The sequence below is a fragment of the Panthera leo genome, chromosome A3 (assembly GCF_018350215.1).
Source record: "Panthera leo isolate Ple1 chromosome A3, P.leo_Ple1_pat1.1, whole genome shotgun sequence".
In the NCBI taxonomy this organism is placed as follows: Eukaryota; Metazoa; Chordata; class Mammalia; order Carnivora; family Felidae; genus Panthera; species Panthera leo.
The window spans coordinates 1832865-1843773 of NC_056681.1; the positions used below are offsets into that span (position 1 = coordinate 1832865).

The 10909-nt window shown below is 62.4% G+C and overlaps 1 protein-coding gene across 8 annotated transcripts in view; it reads right to left on the reverse strand.

Annotated features, from left to right (window-relative positions):
- Positions 1–10789, reverse strand: part of SS18L1 (SS18L1 subunit of BAF chromatin remodeling complex) — a 31243-nt gene extending 20454 nt beyond the window's left edge. For 7 of the 8 annotated variants that reach the window (XM_042930486.1, XM_042930482.1, XM_042930484.1 and 4 more), the window contains exon 1: positions 10656–10789. In XM_042930486.1, coding sequence (XP_042786420.1) covers positions 10656–10724 — 69 coding nt within the window. In that variant the 5' untranslated portion in view covers positions 10725–10789. Of the gene's footprint in view, positions 1–10201; positions 10275–10655 lie in introns of all 8 variants that reach the window. The other variant, XM_042930478.1, reaches the window with a different exon arrangement.
- Positions 10790–10909: the final 120 nt, after the last annotated feature.

Below are 10909 nucleotides of genomic sequence, written 5' to 3' on the forward strand. Positions count from 1 at the left end.
GGTAACCGTCACCCGCGTGCAGGCGTTCTACGCGCAGAACTGCCACTCTTGCTCATCGCGCCGCTCGGCAGAACCGAACACTCTCCACGTCCCTGTGCTAAGCACGTGGCCCTCCATGTGCCAGGGTCAACCCCGCGCCCCCCCGCCCACCAAACCCAGGGGCGGGTCCCAGGACCTCTCACCCGGCAGATGAAGACCCACAGCCGCCAGCTCACCATTTTCCAGGGCCCGTGACCACAGCGCATCTGTCCAGCTAGGGCGGGCCCAGAGTCTACGTTAGGGAGGCTGGGCCGCGGGGTCTCTGTCTGGAGAGGCCAGGCAGGCAGTCCCGCCCGGGCGAGGCAGCTCGCAGCCCTGCGGGGCACCACAAAGGCCTACCAGAGCCAGCTTTTCAGGACGGCCACGTCGGGGGCAGCGCCCGGCAGGGTCTGGGGAGACCCGGGAGGAGGCGATGGAAGGAAGCACAAGGGGGAGGAGGGCCTAGTGGGAGCAGGGAGGGGTGAGCCGGAGCCGCTGGGGAGGGGAGGGCAGGGCAGGGCAATGTGCACGGGGCGGTGCCCAGCAAGGTGAGCCCTCCTCCAGCCAGCTGTGAAGAGAAGATCCCGGCTTATTCACCACCCGTGCCGTGCCGCGAGCACCCTCTGGAAGGAGGGGCAGGACCGCGCCCAAGGCCAACGCTGCTTTCCACGGAGAGGTCTTTACTCGGAAACTCGGGCCGAAAGAAAGCTCTGTGACTTTTGTCCTCAACGACTACCGGTCACCACGGTGCGGGCTCTTCTGGGAGGGCTCAGCGCCACAGGCCCCTGAGCCAGAGGAGGCGCCCCCTGCTCGCCACCGCCCAGAAGGCAGCTCACCCTTCCTCCCTGTGCGACGTGGGCTCCTCCCTGCACTCTGACCACGGAGTCCTCCTCCAGAGCTCGGGGCCCGAGCCCGTCCACGGAGGGGAGGCCAAGGCGGCACAAAGGGCCTGACTGGGCCACGCCACAAGGCCGAGTCTGCCCCGCGGCCCTGCAGGCAACCGTCCCCCAGCCTCTGCGACCTCGGGGTCGGTCTCTCCTGCTCGGCCTTAGTTTACAGCTCTGTCCTGTCTACACTCCGCCGTTTTCTCCCACGTGGGGGCAGTGGAGGCAGGCACTGCGGGCCCAGGAGCCGCCGGGGGGCTTGCTGAGGACAGGTGGCGGCGGCTGGGCCCACCCTGAGGGCAATCGGGACTCGGCGTCCAGGTTGATTAAGGTAAACGACTAGAATGACCTTCCTCTCCCTCTGCGAGCCACCCCTCTACGGCTTCAGCTTCCTGCCTGAAACTGCCGGGCAGGGATTCTCTCCCAAGGACACACGCCACAGAGCTGAAGTGCTATCAGGAGGTCCGTTTTAGCCTCGTCGTTTTTTTTAAATTTACTTCTTTTGAGACAGGCAGTGACGGAGAGAATACCCCAAGAAGGCTACGTGCTGACAGCGCAGAGCCCGACGCAGAACCCGACGTGGGACTTGAGCTGACGAACCGGGAGATCGTGACCTGAGCCGAAACCAAGAGTCGGAGGCTTAGCCGACTGAGCCGCCCAGGTGCCCCACCACATCGTCCTTAACGTTCCAAAAGGGACAGAAGCTAAAGAGTCAAGGCCAGCAACACTTCAGCAGACCGTAGCGTAAGCAGCCATCGCGAACAGTTCGCAGTTTTCCTGCGCACGAGGAAACGTACCGGAAGGGGATCGAGGAAAAGGACACGAAATGGAGCACCATCTCAGTTAAGTTACGAACACTTGGGAAAAAAGGCCAGGCCAGAGTGGGTGGCAGATGGCGGACTGGAGGCCCCTGACCTCTAAACCCGGACGACCCGGTGAGCACGGGACGTGAACAGAGCAGAGCTGAGACAGCAGTGCCAGAGTTCTAGAACCGGAGGGCAGATCCTGGGGTGCCGGATGCGACACAGCCACACCGGGAGCCCAGAGAGCAGGAAGGCGGAAGCCCCAGGACCTTCCCCACTGCTCACCGGTAGGCTGGGAGGCGGAGAAGGGGGGCGAGGCAGAGGGGTAGCACCAGGGCACCGGAGGCAGGGCGCACCCCCCAGTGTCACCACAGACCAACCCGCCCCGGGCCCTGGCCCTGAGCAAGAGTACTCCCGGGAAGCCTGCCACCTAGAAAGATCTGGACGATCTAGACAATCTAGACAAGCCGAGGCCAGCTGCAGACGCCGAACCTGGGGGAGACGAACACCATGCAAAAAGGAAGCTTGGAAAAACAAAAGGAGAGAAAAGCGCAACTGTTACTCATATCCCCAAAAGACAAAAAAAACCGTATTCGTTAAAATATTTTTTTACGTTTGTTTATTTTTGAAAGACAGAGACAAAGCACGAGCAGGGGAGGGGCAGAGAGAGGGAGACAGAATCTGAAGCAGGCTCCAGGCTCTGAGCTGTCAGCACAGAATCCGACGTGGGGCTCAACCTCACAGACCGCAAAATCACGACCTGAGCCGAAGTCGGATGCTCAACCGACTGAGCCACCCACGTGCCCCAAAAGACTGTACTCGTTAATAAAAGATGCCATTAAACAAAGCAAAACGAGCTCTGGAATATTTCTGTATTGACCAGAGCAAAAAACAATTAACGCAAGGTTGGAACATAAAGTTGAGAAAAACTCCTAGAAAGCGGATTAAAAACACCAAGGTAGAAAACAGAAAAGATGACAAAATTAGAAAAATGATCTGATTGGCAAGAAACAATTCTTCAAGGACTTCCAGAAAGAACACACAGGGAGAAAAATCATCTAAAAATTTGTTCGAAGTATTTTCTCAGAATTGAAGGATGTGAATTTCCATATCAGAAGGTTCTCCAAGGGGCCAACTTGCCAAAAACATCAAGGACAACACAGAGATCCTAAAAATGAACCAACTGAAAAACTACGGCATTGAGTTTCTCCACACAGGCCAGAAGTTGGTGGACAGTGGAGAACAACTACCTGATCCCGAGTGAGGCTTCCTGAGGCGGGGCAACCGGATCCCGAGTGAGGCTGAAGAGGGATGACCAGATCCGGAGACTTTCTGAGGAGGGACGACCAGATTCCCAAGTGAGGCTTCCTAAGGAGGGGTGACCGGATCCCGAGTGAGGCTTCCCGAGGAGGGACGACCAGATCCGAAGACTTCCTGAGGAGGGACGACCGGATCCCGAGTGAGACTTTCTGAGGAGAGATGATCGGATCCTGAGGGGAGACTTCCTGAGGTGGGGCGACTGGATCCCAGGTGAGGCTGAAGAGGGATGACCAGATCCGGAGACTTTCAGAGGAGGGACGACCAGATCCCGAGTGAGGCTTCCTGAGGAGGGACGACCAGATCCGGAGACTTCCTGAGGAGGGACGACCAGATCCCGAGTGAGACTTTCTGAGGAGAGATGATCGGATCCTGAGGGGAGACTTCCTGAGGAGGGACGACTAGATCTGAAGACTTCCTGAGGAGGGATGACCAGATCCAAGTGAGACTTTCTGAAGGGGAATGATTGGATCCTGAGAGAGACTTTCTGAGGAGAGATGATCGGATCCTGAGGGGAGACTTCCTGAGGAGGGACGACCTTATCCCGAGAGAGACTTTCTGAGGAGAGATGATCGGATCCTGAGGGGAGACTTCCTGAGGAGGGACGACCGGATCCTGAGTGAGACTTTCTGAGGAGAGATGATCGGATCCTGAGGGAAGACTTCCTGAGGCGGGGCGACCGGATCCCGAGTGAGGCTGAAGAGGGATGACCAGATCCGGAGACTTTCTGAGGAGGGACGACCAGATTCCCAAGTGAGGCTTCCTAAGGAGGGGTGACCGGATCCCGAGTGAGGCTTCCCGAGGAGGGACGACCAGATCCGAAGACTTCCTGAGGAGGGACGACCGGATCCCGAGTGAGACTTTCTGAGGAGAGATGATCGGATCCTGAGGGGAGACTTCCTGAGGAGGGGTGACCGGATCCCGAGTGAGGCTGAAGAGGGATGACCAGATCCGGAGACTTTCTGAGGAGGGACGACCAGATCCCAAGTGAGGCTTCCTGAGGAGGGGTGACCGGATCCCGAGTGAGGCTTCCCGAGGAGGGACAACCAGATCCGAAGACTTCCTGAGGAGGGACGACCAGATTCCCAAGTGAGGCTTCCTAAGGAGGGGTGACCGGATCCCGAGTGAGACTTTCTGAGGAGAGATGATCGGATCCTGAGGGGAGACTTCCTGAGGAGGGGTGACCGGATCCTGAGTGAGACTTTCTGAGGAGAGATGATCGGATCCTGAGGGAAGACTTCCTGAGGAGGGACGACCGGATCCCGAGTGAGACTTTCTGAGGAGAGATGATCGGATCCTGAGGGAAGACTTCCTGAGGCGGGGCGACCGGATCCCGAGTGAGGCTGAAGAGGGATGACCAGATCCGGAGACTTTCTGAGGAGGGACGACCAGATTCCCAAGTGAGGCTTCCTAAGGAGGGGTGACCGGATCCCGAGTGAGGCTTCCCGAGGAGGGACGACCAGATCCGAAGACTTCCTGAGGAGGGACGACCGGATCCCGAGTGAGACTTTCTGAGGAGAGATGATCGGATCCTGAGGGGAGACTTCCTGAGGAGGGGCGACCGGATCCCAAGTGAGGCTGAAGAGGGATGACCAGATCCGGAGACTTTCTGAGGAGGGACGACCAGATTCCCAAGTGAGGCTTCCTAAGGAGGGGTGACCGGATCCCGAGTGAGGCTTCCCGAGGAGGGACGACCAGATCCGAAGACTTCCTGAGGAGGGACGACCGGATCCCGAGTGAGACTTTCTGAGGAGAGATGATCGGATCCTGAGGGGAGACTTCCTGAGGAGGGGCGACCGGATCCCAAGTGAGGCTGAAGAGGGATGACCAGATCTGGAGACTTTCTGAGGAGGGACGACCAGATCCCAAGTGAGGCTTCCTGAGGAGGGACGACGAGATCCGGAGACTTCCTGAGGAGGGACAACCGGATCCCGAGTGAGACTTTCTGAAGGGGGATGATTGGATCCCGAGGGGAGGCTTCCCGAGGAGGGACGACCGGATCCCGAGTGAGACTTTTTGAGGAGAGATGATCGGATCCTGAGGGGAGACTTCCTGAGGAGGGACGACTAGATCTGAAGACTTCCTGAGGAGGGATGACCAGATCCAAGTGAGACTTTCTGAAGGGGGATGATTGGATCCCGAGTGAGACTTTTTGAGGAGAGATGATCGGATCCTGAGGGGAGACTTCCTGAGGAGGGACGACCTTATCCCGAGAGAGACTTTCTGAGGAGAGATGATCGGATCCTGAGGGGAGACTTCCTGAGGAGGGACCTTATCCCGAGAGAGACTTTCTGAGGAGAGATGATCGGATCCCGAGGGGAGACTTCCCGAGGAGGGACGACCTTATCCCGAGTGAGACTTTCCGAGGAAAGATGATCGGATCCTGAGGGGAGACTTCCTGAGGAGGGACGACTAGATCTGAAGACTTCCTGAGGAGGGATGACCAGATCCAAGTGAGACTTTCTGAAGGGGGATGATTGGATCCCGAGGGGAGGCTTCCCGAGGAGGGACGACCGGATCCCGAGTGAGACTTTTTGAGGAGAGATGATCGGATCCTGAGGGGAGACTTCCTGAGGCGGGGCGACCGGATCCCGAGTGAGGCTGAAGAGGGATGACCAGATCCGGAGACTTTCTGAGGAGGGACGACCAGATCCCGAGTGAGGCTTCCCGAGGAGGGACGACGAGATCCGGAGACTTCCTGAGGAGGGACAACCGGATCCCGAGTGAGACTTTCTGAAGGGGGATGATTGGATCCCGAGGGGAGGCTTCCCGAGGAGGGACGACCGGATCCCGAGTGAGACTTTTTGAGGAGAGATGATCGGATCCTGAGGGGAGACTTCCTGAGGAGAGACGACCTTATCCCGAGTGAGACTTTCTGAGGAGAGATGATCGGATCCTGAGGGAAGACTTCCTGAGGCGTGGCGACCGGATCCCGAGTGAGGCTGAAGAGGGATGACCAGATCCGGAGACTTTCTGAGGAGGGACGACCAGATTCCCAAGTGAGACTTCCTGAGGAGGAACAACCGGATCCCGAGTGAGACTTTCCGAGGAGAGATGATTGGATCCTGAGGCGAAGCTTCCTGAGGTGGGACGACCAGACCCAAGCGAGGCTTCCCCAGGAGGGACGACTCGAAAGGCTGGCAATACCATCGGGACGAGCCAGAGGTCAAGGTGGAGCCGTGGCGGGCGAGTCGTGGCGAGACCCTCCCGAGCCGCTCTCCACCCCCCCTCCCCACCCCCGAGGCCAGCAGGGTGACCGGCCCCCCGCCGTGCGCGCACGGGGGGACCCCCGCCTCCTGCCGGCCTCCGCGGTCCCTCCGCACCCCTCTCCGCGGCTCCCGGCTTCCTGAGGCCTCCGCCGGAGCCGCAGCCGGGCCCGCACGCACCGAGCGCCCGCAGCAGGCCGGCCCGTCGGGGGGGAAGGGCCCTGGCTCCCCGGACGGGAGCCGAGCCGGTGCCCGGTCCGCCGCCGCCTCCCGCTCCGGCCTCGTGGCGGGGGGGGGGGGGCCGCCGGGGAGTGCGGTCACTCTCCGCACCGACATCCGTCACCTCCTCCCCGGAGCCTCTGGCTTCTGTCACGTCGGCGCCGCAAACGTCACGGTGCCCGCCGCGGCTCGGGCGGGAAAAGACCGGCCCGATCTCTTCACGGGCCCTGAGGGACTCGGGGACATCGGCGCCGGGTCCCCCCACTCCCGCACCTCGGGCGGGGGGCGGCGCTGCCTCGGTCACAGCCCGGGGATCCCGGGACAACCGGCCTCTGACTCCGCGCACGCGGGCCAGGTGCTCGGGCCCCGGCCCGCTGGCCGGGGGACAGGTCAGGGGCACGGGGCCAGGGCCACCAGAACGTCAGTGGAGACACCTGTTGGTGTCACGTGGCAGACCCCGGCTGCTGCCCCGTCCCCGGGTCCCGGGCTGCACCGCGAGGGTGGGAGGCCGGCGCGTGCCGGGGGAGCGCCCGGATGCTTCCTCACCCTCCGGCCCGAGGGGGCCCCGTGGCCTCGTGTCACGGGGCAGAGGGCCCGGGCCCGGCTCTTCCCTCCGGAGACGGTGCTTCCTCACACTTCCCCCACGGGGGCGGCACTCAGGGCCTCACGAGCAGACCCACGGCACCCCGCGCCCCGGCCGCCCGCAGCCCCCCGGGGTCCACCGGCCCCAGGACCGGCCCCCCCGGGACCAGAGGCGGGAGGCATCGCCCCCTCCCGTCCCCGGGGATGGAAAGAGAGACAGGTTCGGTGCCTCCCTTGCCTGGGACCGTGCTCACCGGGGAGAAGGCTTTCGGTGACAACTGCCCAAGACAGTCAATTAGACAAGTTGGGGGTGGGGGGCTCGGCATCCGCAAGCCGCTGGCGGCGGTAGGACAGCGAATTGTTGAAAAGACCAGTTTTACCTTCTTTACCGAGTCAGCTCGTGTTCTTGAAGACGAGTTCCAGGCCTGAGAACGTACGGCACCCGCCCCCAGCCCAGACGGCCGTCCTTCACCTCTGTGCCCCTGCCCCCCAGCCCCCGGGGCACGAAGGGCGGTGGCGCAGGGCTGGTCTGATGCCGCCCCCTCCCTGACGCGCAGATCCCGAGCCCGGCACCTGCCCTCGGGGGTCTCGCTCGTCTGCACTGGACCCTCGCTGGCAGACACGCCAGGTGCCCAGCTCCCGCAGAGCCTGTCTCCCCCCGGACAACGTGCCGGGGGCACACGGGGACAAGACCCCGTTCCCACCCTCCGGCCAAGAAAACGAATTAAGGAGAACGACACCAGCAGGGACGGTAAAACTCACGTTTATTAAGCGACTACCGTGTGCCAAGAAACTAAGAGGTGCCTGGCCAGCAGCCAAGGCCTGGTGTCCGGGGCCCCCTCCGATGTGCCCAAGCCCAGCCACACGGCCCACGGACGCGACTGCCACGCCACCCTGCGAGCGCAGTGGGAGCGCGGCATTGGGCGGCGGGGATCCCCTGGTCCCGAACCAGCAGAGAGCAGCCCATGCAGGTCCCAGCCTGCAGGCCAGCTAGCCAGCTGCGGGGACACTGCCCGTCTCCACCTCAGGGTCCCTGGCAAAGTCACATTCCCTACGGTCCCCCCCAAGTGCCGTGCTGCCCTCTGCCCCGGCACCGAAACGGTTTGGTCACCACCGGAGAAACCTCCCGAGCGCTCAGCGCAGGCTTCCCCCAGGCTGGCTCTCCCCGCCCTTCCGGTTTGGGACCACCGGCAGGACCACCCTCGACTCCTTCAATCTCCCGCATCCTTCTGTGCAGACCACGTGCGGGACCGCCGCAACTCCCTGGATCTTCCAGAGCCTTCCTAGCCTCGCTCCTTGGTTTTCCTTGTCTGGAATCTCTCTCCCAGACACGTCTTCTGTTACGAGTTAAACCGTGTTCCTCAAAATATTAGGTTCGAGTCCCAACCCCCGGAGACTGCCAACGCGGCCAGGTTTGAAAACGACGTCTTTACACCGTATTCGAGTCCAGGCGAGGTCAGACTGAGGTCGAGGGAGCCCTAAATCCTACGAACGGCGTCCTTAAAAGAAAAGGGCGATTTGGACACAAAGATACACGCGGAGAAGAACACCCCAGGAAGGCTGAGGCAGGGGTGGGGTGAGGCGTCGACAAGCCCGCAGCAGCAGCAGCTCAGAGAAAAACAGCAGAGCCTCCCCGAGAGCCCCCAGAAAGTCACCAGCCCTGCCCACGGCTTCATTTTGGACCTTCTGGCCTCCAGAGGATGAAAAGTAAATTTCTACCGAGTCTACGACAACGTCACGGCAGCCACAGGAAATGAACACGTCTGCCTCTCCCCGATGCTTCCACTGGTGGAACCAGGGTCACAGACGCTCTAGTACGTACCGAGCACTAGCTGTGCCAGGCAGCGTGCCAGGCTAGGGACACAGCGAAGAATAATTCGGTAACGTGCAAACTCAGGAGCCCCAGCAACCTGTCAAAGCGCTGCAGTTACCACAGGACTGCCAAGAGAGAATGGGGGAGGGGATGTCTGAGTGGGCCTTGAAGGCCGAGCAGAAGTTTGCCGGGCAAAGTCCTGCTCAAATAGATGCTGAGGACAAGCCGTGTACTTCCTGCTCTCTCGCCTCCCTCAACGCTCCGAGCGTGGGTGTAAGACCCGCACCTCTCAGCCCCTCACAGCCAGCCAGCAAGACCCCCACCTGTTCCCTGCCACAGCGCCAAGGTAATACGCGGACTGCCAATCCCGTCAGTACAAATCAGGCGAGGGCCTAAACGGAAGGCCCGTTTTCCACGGTCAGCGAGTTTCCCTCTTTGCGACCTGATGCCTGGGGACATCGGGCGCTCCGGCACGCGGTTTTGCCCAAAGACTTCCGGGAGCTTTAACGGGGCGTGAGCGCAAAGTGCAGATAGCTAGATGGGTGCTGAGCCAAAAGAGGCTTTGGAAACAGTGTCTGCGCTCATCACATTCGAGCTCCAAAAAGGCAAGGTGCCAGGAAACCCCCCTGGATTGCCCGAGGGTGCCTCTGAGCCAATCGTTTGACCCTGTGTTTAGCCAGGCGCTCCCAGGGCGACAATCACTGGCGACAGGTGACCCTAGAGCTACTGTGCGGGTCTGTCTCCCCGCAAGCCTCTTAACAGCAACCACGCTTGTCTTCACTATGCCTCAGTTTCCCTATCTGTAAAACGAACACACTACCTGCCTGCCACAAAGAGTTAAGATCCGCAAAGCCCGGCGAGCAGGGCCAGGCAATGCAGAAAGTGCTCGGTGTTTACTAAACAAACGCAAACGTCGCACTTCTGCGCACTTCTGCCCCTTCTCAGGTGCTCTCTTTCCCGTTGGCAGCTCGCTGACGTCCACTCGCCAAAACCGGCCGCAGCAAAGGCAGTCTGCAGACAGGCAAGAGGCAGAGGACAAGGTCCACAAGGTCCTGGCGAGCCCCTAAGCAAGAGGGGCGGCGGTCGTGAAGGCCAACCCCGCCGGCGAGAAGCAGCTAGTGGGGAACCGAGGCGCACCGCTGACCCGAGACTCCCCAGGGCGAAAAAGAAACCAGGGCAGCTGCCACAGACGCCGAGAAAATGCAAACGGGAATGGCTAGCACCGATTTTCTTCTGAACTTGCCTTCTACGGAGAAACAGAAATCTTAAAATCCCAGACCCAAAGCGCAAGGCTTCTGGTAAAGGTGCCCCCACACCCACGTGAGCGTGATCTCGGTAAAACCACAAGGCCAAACTTACAGGACGCGGGGAAAGGCTGTAAAGCGAATCGGTAAAGTTTCTGTTAGGTGAGGAGGCTGGCCGGGGTGTCAGGCTGAAAAACAATGTGACACGCGAGTAAGGGCCGCGGCGCGCGGCGGACGGGTCGGCCCCGGGGCTGCCGCGCTCCGGGCCGGGCTCCGGGGCCGCGCGGGCTCGGCGCCCCGCGCTCCACGCGCCCCCCGCGGGCCTCGCAGGGCCGGGTCCCCGCGCGCCCGGGGCCCCGCCGCCGCCCGCGCCGCCCCGGCCGCCGCCGGCCCGGCCCAGCCGGGCGGGCCCGGGTCCCCGTCCCCACGCCGAGCGGGGCGCGGGCGGCGCGGGGGGCGGCGGGGTCGCGGCCGTCGGCTGCGCCCCGGCTTTGTTCGCGCCCCGCGCCCGCCGGCAGCCCGCGCCTCGGCCCCGCGCACCCCGGCCCCGCGCGCCCGCCCCGGCCCACCTTCTGGATGGTTTGCTGCGTGACCTCCCCTTTGCCGCGCGGCCGGGCGGACGCGAAGGCCACCGACATGGTCGCGCGCGGGATCTGCCCGAGCTCCTCGGGGCTTCTGCTCCGGCGGCGCTCGGCGGCCCCGGGCGCTCATTCTCCGCAGTCGCTGGGGGGGGGGGGGGGGGGCGGGGGCCGCGGGGGGCGCCGCGCCGTGGACTCGCCCGCCCCGCCGGCCCCTGCGTCGCCCCCGGGCCCGCCGCGCCGCC